The sequence below is a fragment of the Chenopodium quinoa genome, unplaced genomic scaffold (genome assembly GCF_001683475.1).
Source record: "Chenopodium quinoa cultivar QQ74 unplaced genomic scaffold, ASM168347v1, whole genome shotgun sequence".
In the NCBI taxonomy this organism is placed as follows: Eukaryota; Viridiplantae; Streptophyta; class Magnoliopsida; order Caryophyllales; family Amaranthaceae; genus Chenopodium; species Chenopodium quinoa.
Window position 1 is genome coordinate 1,193,069 of NW_018742733.1, and position 21,865 is coordinate 1,214,933.

General features: G+C 36.3%; 3 protein-coding genes across 3 annotated transcripts; 2 read left to right on the forward strand and 1 right to left on the reverse strand.

Moving 5' to 3' along the window:
• The first annotated feature begins 1,120 nt into the window (after positions 1–1,120).
• Positions 1,121–6,417, forward strand: LOC110723747. The gene is made up of 2 exons (XM_021903115.1): positions 1,121–1,356; positions 3,039–6,417. The coding sequence occupies exon 2, from the start codon at positions 3,788–3,790 to the stop codon at positions 4,418–4,420; it is 633 nt and encodes a 210-aa protein (XP_021758807.1). The 5' UTR covers positions 1,121–1,356; positions 3,039–3,787; the 3' UTR covers positions 4,421–6,417.
• A 3,549-nt stretch (positions 6,418–9,966) lies between these two features.
• On the forward strand, positions 9,967–13,181 carry LOC110723493 (protein FAR1-RELATED SEQUENCE 8-like). The gene is made up of 9 exons (XM_021902848.1): positions 9,967–10,417; positions 10,460–11,240; positions 11,380–11,550; positions 11,635–11,909; positions 12,053–12,376; positions 12,458–12,558; positions 12,649–12,684; positions 12,726–12,875; positions 13,086–13,181. The coding sequence occupies exons 1-9, from the start codon at positions 9,967–9,969 to the stop codon at positions 13,179–13,181; spliced, it is 2,385 nt and encodes a 794-aa protein (XP_021758540.1).
• Positions 13,182–13,821: 640 nt separating this feature from the next.
• On the reverse strand, positions 13,822–16,231 carry LOC110723553. Its single transcript, XM_021902903.1, has 2 exons — positions 14,893–16,231; positions 13,822–14,328 (listed from the first exon to the last, which is right to left on the reverse strand). The coding sequence occupies exons 1-2, from the start codon at positions 15,793–15,795 to the stop codon at positions 14,068–14,070; spliced, it is 1,164 nt and encodes a 387-aa protein (XP_021758595.1). The 5' UTR covers positions 15,796–16,231; the 3' UTR covers positions 13,822–14,067.
• Between the last annotated feature and the right edge of the window lie 5,634 nt (positions 16,232–21,865).

Genomic DNA, 21,865 nt, shown 5'->3' on the forward strand with positions numbered 1-21,865 from the left:
TTGGACTCTCCAAATGTTGAAACTAATCTTGCATCAAACTTATCAATCTTGAACTTCGTAAGTGAAGACATCTTTAATGTGCAGACACTCAAATAATCAACCTTGACTCTAATATCACTTGTTAGGGTTAATAAGTGCGTAGCAAAAACATATTTAAGGTGTAGAGATTGAATAGTAGTATATACTATATAATAAGATAAATGGTAAATACAAATAGACACACAATATTTAACATCGGAAAAAGTCTCAACTAAGACCAAAAAAATCCACAAACGACGAGCATCGAAATAATCCACTATATGATAATGTGGTGTACAAAATTATCTCAAATAATCCACTATATGAAAATAAGAGAATATAAGAACCTTGAAATGATAAGTAGTATAAGAAAACTCTCACTATATGAACTTATGAGGGAGTAGTACAAAATTAGAAATAGAAAATTTACAAATAGAAGGTGAATAGTACAAAGAGGTGTAATAGGTAGGAAGCTAAGACAAGTGGCTTCTCTTGTGCGTATCACCAATGAAGTGCCCTAATTGCATAAGCCCAATAAATTAGGTTTTAAGGACTAAAAATTTCTCGAAAATTTTAGTATGTTGAGAAATTGACGGAGATTTGTGGAAGAATCTAGAATTGGTGAATGTTGAACATTGGAACGACTTTCATGGGGATCATCCGAATAGAGGAATCAAATCCATATACATATAACAATATTACATTAAAATCTGCAAAAAATGCCAACAAAATAAATTTTTTGAAAAAAGAATATACCATGTAAAATATTTCACACATAAATGAGAAAAATGTACTTACACATTATGTTTGTATATACCAATAATAATTTTTATATAATTATTTATATAAGAGTTTTAACCAGACTGGAATAAAGGCTGAAACTAAGACCCTGTTCTATTCACCTTATTTTCACTTATTAAGGAAAAATAAGTTCAGATCAGGGTTAATAAGTTCAGATAAGATCAATTTAGAAAAGATAAATTCAGGATAAATTAATTTAGATAAGTTGTAACAAGGGTTAATCAAGGGTACCCAAATTCAATTTATAACTAAAAATAGTTCTAATAAGATCATATAACTAAAAACTAGGCGAATAAAACGCACCAATGCACCATATTTTGTTAATTCCGTTCAATTTTAAAATGTCCATACGGATTACGGAATCCTTAATATGCATTTTCATTTTGGCGCTCAGAGAAAATAAAATTGGCGCTTCTCTGTCTTCTCAACTCTCCTGTTTTTCCACTAGAACTCCATTTCTGCTCTTTCTCACCGCCATCGCCGGCTCCTCGTTTCGGCAGATTATCGTCGTCTAGTATAGCTCATAAACATCTTCTGGTATGCCGTATGCATTCAATTTATCCTCTAATTATACATTTTTTTTTTGATAATTTGCGGTTTTTTTGTTCAAATTATAGTTTTATTATTATTATTTTTTGAAATTTCTTTTTGCATAAGTCTGGAAATTTTGCTAGAGTATCATCATTTGGTGTGATTTCTTTACGACTGTTCTTTGATTAAGGCTATTAATCCTGATTCCTGACCTTGAAGTTCAGATTAAAGTGCTAGGGTTTTTAATTTTTAGAATCTGGGCTATGATTTTCTGCTCATATGTTCCAATTAGGTTCGAATAAGGTCGGATTTAGTAACTATGATTTTCTGCTCATATGTAATGAACGAATTTGTCAATTTGAAGGTTTTAATCAAAGATTTACAATTACAGGCATAATTTCAATATCTTAAGGGGATTGGGGAATTGCCGGGTTTTAACGATGTAATTGATAACATCCTTTTTTGGCTTGCTATATTAAAGTAAAAAAAATTAATTGTTGCTAGAATTAGAAATGGATAAGCTAAATCGTTTCGAAAATTAGAAATGAATAAGCTATATTGGTTGTTTATACTAATCGGACAATAGTATTAGAAGTAGATTAAGATATATGTGGCGGATATTTTTATCTCAGAAATTAGTTGTGTTACACAGTTGGTGTTTGATTCTTCAAATCTGAAAACGAATGCCGGACTAGTTGTGTTTCATTGATGTTTTGTTGAAGGAGAGCTATTAGGCTTAGACTTTTTGAAGCTAATATCGTTTTCTTCATGGTGGGAAACTTTATATTGTCTCAATATGTTTGGAGTAGCACGGTCCAAGGTAGATAAATATTGGTGCTGCGGTGATAGTCACTCTAGTTTGATTGATGGCATGCTTTTTAACCCTTTGCTGGCCAGCATAATTTCCTTTGAGATTGAGAATGTTTTTTTAAAGCATTTTCAGTTTGTATGAATGCTGTATTTATAATGATCTCTATATTATCACACAAGCTTCTTGTTAAGTTAATGTTTGTCGGTATGCCTCTTGGTAGATTCATTGCAAATTCTCTCTTATGTCTGTTAGCTAGGTTGAATAATGGTGATTTGATGTATGGTATTGTGATATGTGTGGTATTAGAGTTCAAAATATATAATTGAGGTTCGAGTAGTTTTCTTGATCATTACTACTTCTGTTCTTTAATGTTCTTTATGGTCACTAGTTGCGCACTAAACAATGCAAGAAAAGAAAGGATGAAAAAGTGGGGAAACAAGTGGCTAAAGCATGAAGTATGTCCAGTTGATGACTAGTGACTTAGTGACTAAGCAAGTGAGTACAGTAGAAGTGTAATTTGTGAAGACAAAAATGAATGGACTTTGGATAATCAGAAAGGGAATTGAGGTATAAGAATCTAAATTAATACTTCACTTAATTTTTTTTCTTCAAGATGATTGTTTGCATACCTCAATTTTATTTTTGATTTTCCAAAGTCCATTCATTTTTGCCCAGAATGTACTACTACCATCTATCATGTAGGTGACTACAAACACTATGTAAATACAACAAAGGACCACTCTGTTCAATTTCATTTGGAATTCTGGGTCTTTTTTTTTTTCCTTTGACCATTGAAAGGCTTTTATCCGGGTTACACTGACATTATGTTGTTCCCAACTTGAATGCTAACGGAATCTTGCTGAACTTGACTCTTTAGGAAACGACTATGCCTGGAATTTTGTTCAAGAACGTGAGGCGGAGGTGAGAGGCTGCTGATGCACAGATGACCTGCTTTCAAACTAGTAGGGCTACTATGGGTCCAGCTAGGGCTACTGACAATTCTGCAACTGAGGCAGCAATGTTCACTGCCGCTGCCAACTATCCCATGCGGACGGTTACTTTTCCTTCAGTTTCGACCTTTGTCCCTTGTTTTCAGTCCCCTATTTATTATCTGAATGAGATGGATAAGCTTATGGCATCCACTAAAGGATGGACCGACAATTGCATGGGTTGGGTTCCCCCCTACTCACAGATCTATATCTCTGTTCTGTTGTACTTGCAGACCACGCGTGCAATGGAGGCTGCTGGTGCTTGCACTATAAATTCTGAGTTTCAGAATCTGCTATTGTTTTACCCTATTGAGAGTTTATGGATCCCAGGGCCCTTGGTTCCATGCTTTAAGAATTTGGCTTGTTTCAATCCTACCGTTACAGGTAGGTTTGGGAAGGTTACCCCTGCTTTACCCGTAGCTCCTGGATGGAGTAGAAAGAAAGGGTTTGGTATGAGGCGGACTTTTGCTTCCCACCTTCCTAACATCAGTGTTTTCATCTCTAGGCTTAACTCCATTTGTGAAGTTGCCTCCCAAGCCAATATTAATCAGGCCCAGTTTTCAAGAGATGTTAATGGCCCGAGAAACCTAGGGCTTTCCAAGCAAACTGCGACAACAATAAATCTGAGCGGCACATCATGTCAACCCCTGGTGCCTCTCTAGCTTATGCAGGAAACCTGAGGTTGTGGCAACATGCTGCAGATATGCTTGACTCTATAGACATACCCCCAAACCTTGATCTGACTCAGCAGGATAATGAGGTCCCAAATTCCTGGACTTCTTTTCTGCGATTTGATCACAGTCCGAACTGGTTTACTACGTTAGTAGTTATGATGGGCAAGTATTGTAAATTCTGGCGTGGCTCTTGCCCGCTGAGTGACTGTTCACCTGAAGGTTCAGCTGCTGGAGCTGTCCGCTTATATGCTATTAGAGGGTCAAGCATTTTTAAATGTGCAGAATGGAGTCCTGCTCAAGGAGAGTACAATATCCATGAGCATGGGAACACTAACCAGTTTGGACACTATATTTTACAGCATGATGCTACCCTGAGTTTTAATGCTGCTAATGCATTTGAAGACCTTCCTGACCTTCATGCTCAAGCTGACCTTACTTTCCACTACAACATGCTCTATAAAGAGAGAAATGCAAAGAAACTAAGAAAAGGACCTTTTTGGACTATCCACCCTGACACTCACACTCTACGCAATATATCAGTGTATCAGGCCATTCCAGCCACCTTGGTTCGTGAGAGTCGTGACTACCCATGCTAGCCACCTAGACAGTATACATACTATTGAAAATGATAAGAACAGGAATAGGCTCTGGTGTTTGACATTTGGTGTACATGATTTGTGAAATGAGCTCTCTTTGTATTAGCAAGTGAATACTATCTTGCGTAGCTGTGTTGCTTGACTAATTATCTTTATATCTTTACTGCTGTCATTTTCTTTGTGTGAGACCTGGCTAAATGCTGAAGGCTCATTGAGGAGCATCACAGGACATGCTTATGATTTTGCAGTGGAAGATGATGATACCTGGACTACCTCAAGTAGTTGGCTGCTTCTGCTATTAGTCTTATTACCTTTGAAATTGAAATTGTAAAAAGTGTGAGGATGCCTCTTTAAAAGGTTTATAAAGGTTCCAAGGGGGTGCAATGAAATACCTTAAAAAGAAGGTATGCCAAAGTGTTTATACTTACAGGACAATTTTTAGCATGCCTGTCTTTGACTCGGTATGATCAAGTAAATTAACAATGGCAGCATTTTAGGCTCTGCTTCTAAAGTGGTATGTGAGCTGGGTTAACAATGTAGTGAGACTTTTATGTTGAACAGGAATTGAGGAAGGCTTGAAGAAGAGTTGTTAACTTGTCACTTGAGCTAAGTGTAAGGTGTAAAGTTTTATGATATAACTTTCTAAATGAGAGTAATCAACCTTTAGAAGATATCCTCTCTAATATTCATGCGTGTCTTCCGATTTATCACAAGTTATCTCTTATGTTGGATAATCTAAATAGTAAATACTGCTATGTGATTCTCCCTACGTCTAGAAATACTAGCCACATACGAAGTAAATTTTTAAGGTTGCCTGGAAAAAAATTTGCCGCAATTTGTAATATTGCATCTGTTTGTATGTTGTAGTTGGTTTTACTTTTACCCTGTTTAGACTGAGGACCTTTCCTTTGTTTGTAGACTTGCAGTTTATTGATTCCTGAAGAATGTATAATTTTTGCTCCTAATTTCTTAATTTTGAACCTGATTTTATTGGCTATGTCAATCCCAATTTCTAGTCTCAACTCTCAATTCATGGGTTGGGAGAGATCATTTTAAAGTGTAAATTGCAAATTTTATTTTTATAGTATTTTTGGCTTCTTTGAACTCGTGGCTGCGTTGCTTTAAAAATATGGATCTTCAGTCTTTTAATGTGTGAGAATTTGTTGTTTCTTTGTCATTTTCAGTTTCTGTAACTCATGGGTCTAATCACTTCGTAGGCTGCTCATTGGTGTCGATGAAATGATGAATACAAGCTGAATCCTTCTACTCAGTATTAGCATTTAACTTGAAGATGGACTGACGGAGTAATTCCAAAGTTTTCAATCTGCTTTCTTCTGGCATGAAACAGAAACACAAGATTTAATTTTAACAAAATCTGAGTTGACGCACAAGTGATAAAGATAATCATTGGTTCTGTCTGTTTTCAAGCTGCATAACAGCCTCAAAGGCAGCTTCTATATTTCCATAGTTGCATCCCCCTCCCCCTCTAATGTTGAAACTTGAAATTGTAGTGTATGGTTATCTAAGACTAAGGCTGTGTTTGTGATTACATTTGGCTATCAAGTTATGTCGTTCTGTTACAGCTCTTTAATTTGTGTCAGGGCCGTCTCCGGCAATTTGGTGGCCCTGTTCTAATTATAAAAATTGGGCCCTTAAATTTTTAAAGGACTATTTATAAAAAGTTTAAAATATTATTATTATAAAATGATTTTTTTTTTGGTTTTTCACAACAAGAATCATATTTCTAGATTGAGTCAATTCTTCAATTTTTTTTTGACGTTTTTCACAACCAGAATCATATTGCCTAATTTTAGGAGCCATAATTAAAAAAAAACAACAATTTATATTTCAGAAATAAACAAATTATGCATAAATTAAGATAACAAATATATATAGATAGATACAACCTGCTCTTTAATCAAGTAATCAACCTCTGCCCACTCCAGATCCACCAAACAAGAACAGTTCGCCAGAATATTGAGTGCTTCCATTAACGTTTTTTCCACCTTTTGAATTGAGTTAAAATTGAAAGAAAACTGAATTGTAATATTTTGTGGGTATTGCTTGATTTAGAAATTAGTATAAATTAATAAAATTTTGACCGTTAATATCTATTGCATCGTCATTGATTTTGATAAGAGTATAAATTGTTCAATTTTGCCAAATAAATAAAGAAAAAATTAAGTGAATTGGAGATAATTAGGCAAATTAGGCGTTTATGAGTGATAATTATTGAGTGAATGTAATTTTGTTTTGGAAATCAAAAGACAAAAGAGAATGAATTTTTTATAGGAAGATTTTTTGGGTTTTGGTTTCAAAATGGAGGTTTTTACGAGGAAGAAGATGAATAGGTGAAGTAATTTTTTTTAAGTCAACGATTTTTTTTTTAAATTGCGGGCCCCTGATTTTTTGGGGCCCTATTACGTGTGTGAGGAAAAACCTCCTTATAGCCGGGTCTGATTTGTGTCTTCGATATCATTTGCAGCAGTGCGCAAAACTTTCTTTGAACTTTAGTTTGATCTACTCACATTTGTTGCTTTGCAAGTACATTACATCGCGGAGGTCATTTTATTATTGTCTCCTCAGGTTTCTTTGTATAAATAACAACAAAGTCTTAGTTTTAAAATGATTTGGGCTTTCTTGTATATGCATTTAATTGCTTGTTATTGTTAGTCTCACGACTCACAATTTTAGAGAAACATATTAACAACTCTGTATTCTATGCTATTTGCAGAATTTTCCTGAAGCAGTATGGCAATGAATTTTTCAATGCCAAGAACTTCAAAGAAGCAAGTAATTGCTTCAAAGTATTTGAGAAGCATTGCCTTGTCAATTGTCACCAAAGGTCCTAGCCTATGCAGATACTATATTATGTACTCTTACTCACTAACCCAGGCCAAGTTGATGCGGGAGCAATAGGCCAATATGGTTATTCTTGAAAATTCATGGAATTTTAAGATTTAGTAGTTGGTTAAAATATGATTAGTAGATATATTAGGATTAGGATTCTTAATATTTTTTGTTATTTTAGGATAATTATTAGTTTCCTATCTTATCTTTGTACAATTTGTCACCCTATAAATATGGGTGTATCTCAATAATAGTTCAAGAATAAGAGAGTTTTGTTATGGGAATTAATCCTTTGAGCATTGCTCGTTTGATTGTTAATCAAAAACATCACTTGTTGCGACTTGTGATCATCTTCTAGTTGCGACTAGGAAGAGACCCTCTATTCCTGCGAGAATCAGAGTACTATCCTTTTAATTTTCGTGTAGTTTCTTTAGTTCTTATTAAAATCCGAAGATGGAAGATGCAATGTTATTATAGCCTGCGAGCCTTGTGAGAGTCTTGAGAGATCTACGTCACAAGTACATGTGAAAATTAATATCAAATTCAACCTTTATCATTATTATAGTAATATAATAAAAAAAAGTTGTATTGAAAAAACTAAGCTTGAGTATAAACCAATCATAGAATTAATTAATTGAGAAAGACCTCTTGGAACAGTGGCCAAGAGGTCGCCTCGCATCCTTGAGGTTCGATTCTCATTAGGTACAAATCCCATCGCCTTACCCTCTTGGGACGTGTCTGTTTCACAAATCTTGTAAATCTATTGAAAACATTTAGTACTCCATACTTCGTATCATTTACCAACGGAATTCCGACATGACAATCATGATTATGGTTTTTAGAAAGTCATCTACTTATGATCTTCGCCCTACTTAATGTCCGTGGTTTTCAATTTTTGTAGACATATACCACACACATTCTCTTTTCATACACTCACCACCGTCATCATCTATACCAAGCCTTTCCAACCCCTCGATAGTTGGTATTTCCTCCTCATTGACTTTGTTTCCGACTTTAACCCACGCCTCAAACTCCTCTTCATTGCAAACTCGATCAGTAGCAACTAGCAAGTCGAACGATCTTCCTATCAAGAAAGGAAATGCTAGTATGGTTATACTGACATGGTTAATTGTTTGGATGATATAATTCATTATGTGGCTAATATTAGAAGTCGGTGAGGCGACCCTCTCGAGTTTCCGGCAGTTTCCTAGATTGAAGTAGCCTTTCGTCGCCTTACCAATTTGATTGATTATTTTGACGATATTAATAGATCAAAAAATAAATAAAATTGTCTAGGCTAGATGATATCATCTATTATGTAGGTATATAATTTAGTGTGTATAGGTTAGATAATAGGATTAATTGGGTAGATATATGATATCATTCATTGTTTGGATGATATCTTTTGTGTGTAGGTTAGAAAAATAAAGGCAAAATAATTATAAAAAAATGGACACACAATATTTGTAGAATTTTTTTTAAAAAAAAACTCACAAACGACGAGCACCAAAATAATACACTATATGAAAGTAGGAGAGTACAAGGACCCCTTTGAAGTACAAAAAATAGGAATAGTGGATTCAGAGAGCGAAGGTGGATATTACAAGGAGGTGTATTACGTAGGAAGGCTAATAGCTAGTATGTGGCTTCTCGATCTTGAGTATGTATCTTATTTGTATGTATCTTAATTGAATGCCCATCATTAATTTCTTGATTGTATGTATCAATGATTATCTAGAAAATTGAGGGAGCCCCGGTTTCTCAAAATGAGAAACGAATTTGGTTAATCAAATGGCAATAGCGTAAATACTGAGGATTGAAATCCGTGAACAATTGTTTAAAAAGCCCATGTGCAACTAAGACAGCTGGCGGTAACGTTTGAAGAGAGAAGCGGAGTTAACGGTGTTTGAAACGGAAAAAAATGAACCGTGAGTACTCAACGTTTGTTTTTTACCATGAGAGAGAAAGTGAATTGAGTAACTCTGTCAGAAGAGAGAGGAGAGAGAATAATGGAAAAGGAGCTTGAAATTGAACAATGGAGAAAGCAAACGAAATTCAACATTAACAACTAGATCGATCGAGAAGGCCATTATAATTCTGCTATCTAATTGAGGTAATTTATATCGTAGATTTGTGCAAGGGGTGTTTTTATTTGTTAATAGTTGTTGATAATTGCGGGATTTGATTCCGATAAATTAGCTTTTGACCAACTAGTAATCTCGTTGAGAGGAAGTCATTTGAAATTATCCATCCTGATTACTTGGTTTTGGCTTTGCAAAATTATCCGCTGATATTCTGTATATTTAATGCTAAGTTAAATGGTGTAATTGATTGTTTTTTATTAGCTTTAATCGAATTGTTTAATTGAATTGTTTACCCGAATTGTTTAATTGAATTGTTTAATTGAATTGTTTAATTGAATTGTTTAATTGAATTGTTTACCCGAATTGTTTAATTGAATTGTTTAATTGAATTGAATTGTTTAATAGCGCGGAATTCAGCAAATTCAGATTATCTTGCCTTTATTGTAGAATTTGTGATTTCAAATAGGTTACTAGTTGTTATTATGTAAATGTAATGCAATTTCAATGTAAAAACGTTGGTTTACTAGTTATATTCATCAGTGTTAATGTATAATCTCAATGCGGGTTGTGATACAGGGAACTAACTATTAATTATTGACCTTTGTTGATATTATGGATGGTGACTGTGATGCTATGGACGACGTGGCTGGTGAAGGGTGTTGGTCTGACTATGCAGATGACATGGATGACATTGATCTTATGCCTCCGATGTCCCCCATCCGCGAAGAACAATCTGTTAAAGTTGTTGAATACCGTTCTCCCATTCATACAGTGCAGACTATAGAGACAGTAGTTTCAACTAATAGGAGGAGTCCTGGTCCTGTTGTTGAATCCCCTAAAGTTGGCATGGTTTTTAGAAGATGGGAGGATATAGAGATTTATTACAAAAAGTATGGGGAGCTGGAGGGGTTTGGGGTTACGAGGGTGCAAGGAACGAAATCTAAAGTTACCAATGAGCGTAAATGCATGACATGGAAGTGTGAGTGTTGGGGTGCCCCTAACATGAGGGCTCAAAGGGAGGCGAAGAAGAGGGCAAAGGCGATGGATGTTGGTGGGTGTGGAGGTAATTTTAATTGAGTCATAGGAGTGCAAGAGCATGCCCAAGGCAAGAGAAAGTCCAAAAAATGTTACTGCCCTGTTAAGATATATGCCGGGGTTAATGAACATGAGGAGTGGGAGTTAAGGAAGGTTTGTAATGAGCACAATCATGACCAAAAGCCCAGTGATGCAGTCTTAGTTAAAGAATATAGGATGCAGAACTACACCTCAAATGTGAGAAAGACTCTGATTAATTTTTATGAAGAGGGTGTATCTGTTTCCAAAATTCGTAATGGTATGTCACATACGAAGGAGGTCTTGCCTTCTTTGAAAGATATGGAACATGAGGTTTATAAAGCTAGGAGACTGAAAATGGAGGGTGGTGATGCAACAACCATGATGGCTTATTTTGACCGGATGCAAGCGGACAATCAGAATTTTTTCCATTGTCACCGATTAGACACACATGGTCGGTTGAAGGATGTGTTATGGGTGGATGCCAGGAGTCGGGCTGCATATGAGTATTTTGGGGATGTAGTATGCTTTGATGCTACCTATTTAACTAATCGATATGAACTTCCATTTTCAAATTTCGTGGGTGTGAATCATCATGGGCAGTCCATCCTATTGGGTTGTGCACTAGTTTCACGAGAAGATGCTGAAACATACACATGGGTTTTTCGACAGTGGCTTGCTTCCATGGGCAACAGACCTCCTTTAGCTATTCTGACTAATCAAGCAACATCCATGAGGAAGGCCTTGGTACAAACAATGCCCAGCTCCAGGCATCGCTGGTGTATATGGCATATTGTCAGGAAGTTTGGTGACAAACTAGGAAAGTGCGACAAGTAAGTGATTGCTTGTTTTGCTGATTGTATATTATTGGTTGTCACTGTGTGATTGTGGTTGTTTTGCGTATTGATTTACTCAATGCTTGCATTGTAAACTGATGGTGCTTTTATAATGAAATTATATGTGTCACAATAGGTACAAAGAGTTTAAGAGCCCCTTGAAGGCCATAATATATGAGAGTTTTACTGCGGAAGAGTTTGAAAGAAGGTGGCACGAGTGCATTAAAAAATACAAGTTGGAGAAGAATGAGTGGTTGGATGGCTTGTTTAAGGAGAGACATATGTGGATTCCAGCTTATATGCGGGAGTATTTCTAAGCGGGGATGAAAACCACGCAACGTGTGGAGAGCATAAATAGTTTCTTTGATGGGTTTGTTAATCGGAAAACCAGGTTGTGTGAATTCCCTGTACGCTACACAAGGGCAATGAAGAAGAGGTTTTCAGACGAGAACGAAGCCGACTCAAAGGCTACCAAATACATCAGACGCCTTGTGAGTGGGTTCAAACATGAGAAATTATTTCAGAAGTTATACACCGATGCTAAGTTTCAGGAAATTCAAAGAGAACTTACCCGAATGATGTACTGTTATGATGGTGAGGTAACTGTCATTGATGAAAGTACGACTCGGTATGTGATTGATGATAGGGTTTGGATTGTACCGGAAGGTGAAAACGAGGAAGTAATCACTGATCGATGACGTAACTACTCTGTCATCTTCAATCATGTGACAAAGGAGGTTTCATGTGATTGTAGAAGGTTTGAAACTCATGGCATCCTATGAAAGAACTGCATACGTGTGTTGGATAAGAACAAGGTGGTAAGATTCCCGACAAATACATCGTCGATAGGTGGCGTAAAGATATTGTTCGGAAGCACACTAGAGTGAGGGTTGCGTACCATGATCCCACGCAGACCCCAAAAGTTAAGAAGTTCAACAACATGATGAATGTGTTTGAGCCGATATGTGATGATGCTGCAGTTGCTGATGATGAAACAGTGGACATAGTGGTGAAAGCATTATCTAAACTCCATATCGAAGTCAAGGAGAGGAGAAAGAAATACATGGAGTTAATGGCTACAAAAAACCCACCGTCTAGTGAACCTCCACCCCAGTCAGAGATAGACTCCAACAGTTCGTGTCCACCCTAGTCAGAGTTAGGTATCCACAGTTCATGTCAACCATCTTCTTCTAATGTACAGGCTACAATTTTAGATCCGCCAATTAAGAAGCGACCTCGGGGCAGGCCTAAAGGTTCTCGGAATAAATCATATTCTGAGACAGGTTATAAACCACCTAAGACCAGGAAAACTAAGGTAATTTTTGAGTCATTTCACTATGGCTTGTGAAGGTCATGCGGCTATGATGTTTGGTGTGAACTCATTTATCTTGACTTTGTTGAACAGGGGGCGAATCAGAATGATGAGTTGGGAGAGTTGCAGGTATATTGTGTTGTTGTTGCATCAATTTGTTTATTAAGCAGGCCTTAAGTGCTCGTGACTTGTGTTGTTATGCGAACTCTAATGTGGGTCTATTTAATTATACTAACCAGGACTTGGATCCAGTGAGGTTGATGTTTGCAACACCCAATATGGTAGTGCTGATGATGCTGATGTATGAAACTCCCAACATGGTGATAGTGTAAGCCTTGTTGATGATGCTGACTTGGTGATGGACACGAACAACATGGAATGGACCAAAGGTAGTTCTGAAGCGTTTTGAGGCTATCCATGTAGTACTCCACCCTTTCAATTTGTACCTGCTGCGAATATTGTGTTCTGTAGTTTGTAATGTTAAGTAGTAATTTTAGTAAAATCTAGTAACTGAGTTGTGATACTTTCAGATTTCGGTGATGAATTATATAAACAAGGGAATGCCTGTTATGACCACAACTTACTTATTGGATGTGTATGAGGATGACTGTGCTGGTAGCATCTAGGTGCAGCCTTAAGTATGGCTTGTTGGTCGAGATTACTGTCGTTGTTAAGTATTGGAACTTGATTAGTGTAGCCTTAAGCGTGCTTGTGTTTAGCTGCCCAATTTTGTGTACTTTGATCATCATTATTAATTAATTAAGCTCCTTTTCTATTTAAAAAAAATATATTAATCATATACTGGGGATGTCATACATGGCCCAACCCATGTATACAATATTGTCGTATGGGTTATGTTATATCAATGTATCATACCAATTTATTGGGCCTAAGCAATTGGGCAATCAGAATATGTTGAATATGTTGAAAATGTTTTTGAAATTTGGCAATTGGGCCTATACCAAATGTTTAAGCATGGAGATTGGTTTTTGAAAATGGATAATGGGCCCTATTCCATTACAAACACATTATCTAATTGAAACACATCTTAATAGTTGGACTTTCTAAAATTTGGCAATCAGCATATGTTGAAATTGGGCAATTGGGCCTATACCAAAAGTTTAAGCATGGGATTTTTCAAAATGGTTTATGTGGGCCCAATTCCATTACAAACATATTAGTTATGGAAACACATCTACCTAGTTGGACTTTCTTAAAATTTGTTAATCAACATATGTTGTAACCAGGGAGAGTTAGGTTGTGGGCCCTATTCCATTTCAAACATATATTGAAAATAAAATACAGACAATACATTACCACAACAAGTGTAGCCCATAACAATACACAATACCATTAACACATGAATATAGTCCTACAATTCCATAACAAATCCAGTTCAACAATTTAGAATATCATCCAACAACTTACTACATGAAACCATTTCAGCCACCAAGTCTAGTCCATATTATTTAGGTGATAGTACCGTAACAACGGCGAACACCGCTCCACCTCCTACCACTTCATGGGAAGGATATACACACGCTTGCGGTTCCTGATACCCGCGCTCTGAACCGTGTGCTGCGGTGTTAAGATCATGTTCTTGTGCAACAGAACAATGCGACTAACATCAACCTTGAAAATATCAGCAACCATGTGGTAGATTTTTTTGATTTTGACATGGAGTTGTGCTTGGACCTTCATCTTCTTGGAAGACCCACTGACATCAGCAAGATAGAACCTCCTCATTGATGTATTCATGTTGTCTTTTGGATCCTTAATCCCCAAGTTAAGACAAATATCACAAAGTTAACCCAAATAAGATAAGACAAATATCACCAAGTGAATTTATCATAACGCTACAAATACCTTTTCAAGCATATTTCATACTAATCTTACAAATTAACAAGAGCAACTAATTACTAACAAAATATGTTAGACTTAATAAATAAAATAAAAAAAAATTTAAAACAAATTATATTAGATTTATCAAAACTAAGCTCAAACTATTACAAACAAAATATTTTACATTTAACAAAACTGAGTTCAAACAATTACAAATAAGATAAATTAGATGTTAGTTAGGACCCAAACTAAATTAGATTTATTGAAAAAAATATATTACATTCCATCCACAGGATTTATCATAACAAGATAATTAGAACAACATAAATACAATTAAAAGATAAAAACAAAGATAATTAGAACTATGTTAGTTGGATTTATTTTACAACACAAGCACCATAGTTAAAAACAACACAACCACCATCCATCTTTTATTTATTTACTAACATGGGTGAGTTAAAAACAAGAACCAAAGCTACATTAGAATACAAGTACCTTCCCATTGGCGCTTAAAATTGATCTATTCCTAATTGAAGCTTGTCGAGCGGTGTCTTTCGCATAAATAGGCACACCATTTGTTTCCTTTGACAGCCAAAAGGATGTGGGCTGGCAACCAAGTTTAGCACCATAGACGTTGTAGATGTCATCAAAGGTTTGATCTAGGGTGATAGTGTACATCACACCTATGTCTCCAGGTGATAAGCTCCTCACAATCACCCCAAACTCTTCACCAGCATTCGCGTTGCCTGCATTGGAGGACTCTCTCACAGTGGGCCGCACTTCAGATTCATCTTCAGTGCAGCTGGAGGAGTCACTACCGGAGGAGTCATCATTCCCCTGGACAAAAAACGTCCTCAGTTGAGCCAGCATCTTGCTTTTCACACATGGATTCAGCACCTCTTTCCTATAGTAAGGATGCACCTCACCCTCACCAAACATTGAGGAAGCTTTCTTCGACTCCAGCTTCCTTTTCTTTCGGGATGACCTTCTAGCCTTTTTGGATGACATTACCCCCTTCCCTTTCTTATCTTTGCATATACCTTCTTCATCCTTTCCCTTACCCTTATCTCCTTTGGTTGGGGATAAGGCAAGTGACTTGCGTTTTCCCTTACCAACAACTGGGGGTAAGGCGTCAGAAGGGGTGAGGGCAACGACCTTTCCCTTGTCTGCACTCTCAAATGGTAAGCTCTTTTTCACTTTGGCCCTATCTTCCTGACTGGAGGAGAGACTAGCTATCTTCTCTCTTGGTTTGCTCGGAGAAGCAGCATCATCACTCATGTTGTCACTAATACCTTGGGAGATCACATCAGCTTTCGAGGAGGAAGGCATTTTGTATGTCGGTTGCTTAGGAGGCTGGTGGTGAGGGAGCCTATACAACACGCCTTTATATAGGAGCATATTTAGAGGGGTAAGGGTTATGCTTCTAAGTCCCACATTATATACTTATTTAGACCAATTTTGCTTCTGAGTTGGGTAAGGGTAATACTTCTAAGACCAATTTTGCATATAACCTAATTATACATTGTTAACATCTTACGCAACATCTTTTTTAATAATTAAATAGACGTTACTAAGAACATCCAATCCAGTTAATATCCAATCCAGTTAATATCTTTACTAATACATCCAACTCAGCTAGTCGTTAAGAACTACATACAATACAACTAAAGTACCTACAAAAAAAAAATGAAAAAATTGGATAATTCGAATATTTTTATTTGGTTAACAACGTATATGTACAACAACATATGTTAATAACCCGGGCTCTAATAAAATGACCCTCCAGATTTAAAAATACAATTAGTATTATGTGCACCATGGTGCACATAGAAATAGGTACCACCACGACTATACTTTTGAACATTTAGTAAAAGAAATTGAACATTTTACAAAAAATGAACATTTAGTAAAAAGAATATGAACACGTCACAAAAATTGAACATAAACATGCAATTTTAATGTTCATATTTTATTAAGAAATGTTCATTTTGTATACATTAAATGTTCAGTTTATATTACAAAACTATTGAATTATTACGAGTTAGTTCAAAATTTGTCTGACTCGTAATAATTCAAAAGTTGCGATTAACTAGATTTTTTTACTAAATGTTCAAAATATTTTATTGTTCATATTTTTTTAAATAAAATTTCAAAATTATAGGCGTGGTGCATTGCGATTGTTCAGATTTTTTTTTACTAAATGTTCAAAATTGTGATGTTCAGATTTTTTTAACTAAATGTTCAAAATTCTTGATTGTTCAGATTTCTTTTACTAAATGTTCAAAAGTATAGGCATGATGCATTGCAATTGTTCAGATTTAATAACTAAATGTTCAAAATTTGCAATGTTCAGATGTTTTTACTACATGTTCAAAATTTGCAATTGTTCAGATTTTTTTACTGATTGTTCAAAAGTATAGGCGTGCACCTAGAAATAGGTGCACCATGGTTTTAAACTCATATCCCGTAGAACCTAGAAATAGGTGCACCATGGTTTTAAACTCATATCCCGTAGAACCTAGAAATAGGTGCACCATGGTTTTAAACTCATAACCCGTAGCGCATCGACGGGTTATCAAATTCACGGGGCTTCGCCGGGTTTTAAACTCATAACCCGTAGCATCGACGGGTTATCAACTTACAGGTTATAAACTAATAACTTGGGCTCTAATTACATATTTACTGAAGTCCATGTTAACGCCGTTGTTAATTTGCCGTTATTTGTGGTCCGTAGTATATACATGGAGTATTATTTGTAAAGCCACTTGGGAAAAGTTTGTCTAATATACCGGGCCTTTGTAGTATATCCGGCCCGAATTTAAGAGTCACAATTACCGTACTGGAAAATTATATTTTTAATTGGGATCTACTTCAAGTATGTACTTTATCACATGGGGTTGTCACTGTTCATCGTCAAGGGGTTTCATTTTCCACGACCCACGTCGTTTTTTACTGTACTCTAGTTACTCTTACAAAATTGCTAAAAGATATTATACTTTCTTCCATATGCTTTATCGGTTTTCCTCCAACTTGTACAACTTTTCCTCTTTAATTATTAAAACTAGTACCCTACTAATGTATGACAAGACAAATGCTTTAACTCTATTAAACTACTAGCTTTGAATTGTCTTGTCAGCCATCACTTTCCCCCATTTTACTATCCCCTTTTTCATTATATTTTGACTGTACTCTTTTTTTTTGCAGTACTCTACTCCTACCGCCATATAAAGCCCAAGACAAAGGCCCTTTTTTCAAGTTTATTTTTTTTTAAATTGGTGGGTCCTAGTCCCCAATAAAGCCAAATCGACACCTTTACCCTAAACCCTAACCATTTTAACCCTTCTTAAACCTTAAAGTCCAAACCACCTTAAACCCTAAAGTCCAAACCCTACTTAACCCTTAACACTAATCCTGAATTCCAAACCCTACTTAACCCCACTAATCCTTAATTCCAAACCCTTGTAAACCCTTTACCCTAAACCCCAAAGTTCAAACCCTACTTAAACCTTAACCGTAGATCGTAAATCCAAACCCTAATAAACCCTTACAGTAAACCCTAATTCCAAACCCTAATAAACCCTTACAGTAAACCCTAAAAAATCCTAACCCTAATTAACCCTACTTAACTTTTAACACTAATCCTTAATTCCAAACCCTTGTAAACCCTTTACCCTAAACCCTAAAGTTCAAACCCTACTTAAACCTTAACCGTAGACCGTAAATCCAAACCCTAATAAACCCTTACAGTAAACCCTAAAAAATCCTAATTAACCCTACTTAACCCTTAACACTAATCCTTAATTCCAAACCCTTGTAAACCCTTTACCCTAAACCCTATAGTTCAAACCCTACTTAAACCTTAACCGTAGACCGTAAATCCAAACCCTAATAAACCCTTACAGTAAACCCTAATTCCAAACCCTAATAAACCCTTATAGTAAACCCTAAAATATCCTAACCCTAATTAACCCTAATTCCTAACGATTCCATACCCCTGTAACCCCTCTATACCTTTCATTCCTAACACAGTACAAATGTAAACCTATTGAGCCCATGCCATTGTACCTTCTAAACTCTCAAATTCAAACACCGTACAACTGCAAACTCTATCGTTTCTTGTATCCCTTCAAAACTCTTAAACCTTAAATCCCTACAACTATAAACCCCAAGTTAAACCGCCCAAATGTAAGCAAAAAACGTAAATGGGACGTAATTGTACCGTTGGCGGTTACTTGATCAAGCTAACTATAGGTAATAATTGAAACTAAATTATTTTAAGGTAATAATAGGTAATTTCTTAAGTCCAACAAATGGTTGAGCTGCAAGGTGTATGGCATTATTATACGTGTTCAAGCATCACAACTCATATGAGTTGAAACAAAATTCTATGCATTACAGAATTATAAACACCTTCGCAGGACTTCAAATAATCACCATAACTGAAAGAAAATTACATTATAAACACCAAAATTGGAAAGGGAATTATGTACAATATAGAACTCTTTATTTTAAAACAAAAAGTGTAACAATAATAATAATAATGTCCTTACTAATTTTTTTGTTTTTTACTATATTAATATTTGTTTTTTCAAAATTTTTTAAAAGCAATTATATTATTGTTATGTATTTATAATTTTTTAAAAATTATATTTGCTACTTAAACCAAAACCGAAAATTAACATAATGATGAATTCGGAGTGTTTGCTAGGATTGGTCCTACGTGTACGACCACCATTTAACACAGCGCTTCACTTCAATCACACTGTTTTCCCATTCATCTTCTAAGTCTGAACTCACAGTGTCTTCAAAAACCAAAATTAAAAAAAAAAAATCTAAAATCACAGTGTTTGCAACCATGCCTCCCCCCTTTTCCTTCGAAATTCGCCGAAATCCCATCATTTGTTTTTTCAAACCTCCCGGCGGTGGTGATGTTGACTATGAGCTGGACATCAACAAAACCACTTACCTACACTCCGGTGTCGCAGGCAATAGCCGGCAACCCACTGTGTCGAAAGAAATCATTTCCAGCTTTATCCTTATGCCTCAAAATTCCTCATACCCATTGCGAAACTTGAAGATGAAAACATGCGACGTGGATAGTGCTGTACAACCTGCCCACCTCCCAAGCATCCGTGATTGCCACCCCCTTCCCACCAGTTTCCAAAATGCGATTAAATGGTACCTCCAGAATTATCACGCCATTCCTCCCCACCTTCTTAAATTACTTCACCCAAAACCCCAACACAATTTTGGGACACCAAGTTTTAAGCTGATGTACGAAAAGCTTTATCTATGTATGGCAACCTACTCTGATGCTCTACAGGTTGTCGATGCACCGCTTCACTACTCTGTAATTAGGCTTGAAGGTGTCACACCATGGAAATAATTTCCCCTATTACAAAGCACCTTTCCACACGGTGATCATGGATCCACTAGTTTGTCAACCATTTCAGCCGGGATATACTCCCCTTAGCCCTCAGACACGCATAGCTTGTTGGAGTGTTCGTGGAATCACGAGACCTTCCTTTGTAGCGAACTTCAACATCTTATGCGATGTCCACAACCCAACGATAGTCATTTTGTTAGAGATCAGGCACGCGGGGGAGAATGTGGCTGCTATGATCAATCAGGTAAGGGGGAGGTACCATCACTTGACGACACCGGTGAATTCATTCGATGGAGGTGTGGCTGTCCTATGGGTTCCGGGTGCAGTAATGATTGAGCATCGTCCAACCATCTTCCCTGATTCAGTGCTCAATGTGTTTATGCAGGGTGATTATAATTCTAATTGCCTTATAATGAATCAATTTTAGAGTTTAATTTAATTAACAAAATGTAGTGTAATTGGATGTGCTAATTATGTTTCCAAAATTTGTGTCACATGGCAGGGGTTACAAGCACTGGAGGCACAAATCTTCCCAACTAAATCAGACTCATTGCCCTGGATTTATTTTTTGTACTTTTTATTTCAGATTTGGTCAATGTATGGACTGTAGTTTATTGTAATACCGTATGTTATTTTATTCCTCTTTTGGCTAAAACAATTTAATTGGTAATGAACGTCTACGTATGACGTATGTCAAATAGCCATTTAAAATGACTCGGCTTCTAAAATATGGCTTCTTAAATATTTCTTGTATGTGTTTGATTAATCCTTTAATGTGTTGTTTATATTACTTGTTTTTTAAGTTCACGCACACTATATTCAACTAGTCACGTTATACTTATTACCACTTTAATTCAAGGGTGGCAATATCGTCCAAACCCGATGGATAACCCAAACTTAAGCGGATGATGGATAGATGGTGGATGGGTTGGGTTACGGATCGTGTCGGACACGGATGATGGTACATCCAACTAGAGCTGTCAAAAGCGTGACCCGACCCGAAATACCGACCTAACCCGACCCTAACCCTAACCCGTCTGAACCCGAAAAAAATGGTGACATTAACCCGAACTAACCCGACCTGAAACCAACCCTAGACCCGAGTTGACCCATTTGAGACCCGAACCTGACCATGACCCAACCAGAGATGAACCGACCCGAATGTGACTCGTAAATTATTATTATTGACCCAAACGCGATTTAACCCGTCAAAACCCGAATTCAACCCGACCTGTTACTAACCCGACCCGAGGTCAACCCGAGCCGTTCCTAACCCGGCTCGAATTTAAACCCGACCTGTTACAAACCCAACCCGAAATCAACCTGACTTGTTATTGACCCGACCCAAATTCAACCCGACTTCTTATTGACCTGACCCGAATTGAAACTCGACCTATTACTAACCCGAAGTTTAGGATTTAGGAGTTGTTAGGATAAAAAGAGTACTCCGTATTGACTATTGAGTTTCAGGCTTTTTTTTCAAATTATTAACATGGATTCCAATTATAAAACAAAAGTGCCTTTCTCATCTTACTTGACTTATCTCTCGTCAAAGAAAAACTGAACTGGACAACAACCAAAAAAAAAAAAAGAATGAATCTTAATATAAATAAACTTTTTTTTTAATAGCAAAAACATTTCATTAATTAAAAGATACGACATTTACAATAAAGATTCGACGTCAACAAATACATAAGATTATAACCCGTAAATAAACGTCAAAATAAACTTCCATATAACTACTTATATTTTTTTTTTAATATTTTATTAAAATGTTTTAAATTATGCAATTTGATTTGGAGATTTAAAAAAAAGAATTAAAAAATGTATTGACTTGAATCGAACCCGACTCGAACCCAAGAATGATCCGACTTGATTATAACCCGCAATTGACTTGAACCGAACCCGCGCGACTCGAACCCGATAATGACCTGACCTGATTATAACCCGTAAATAATTGACTTGAACCGAACCCGAACATAACCCTAACTCGTTTAAACCCGTAAAAACCCGAATGTAACCCAACCTGTTTTTCACCCGACCCGAATATAACCCGACTTAAACCCGACCCAAACCCGATAA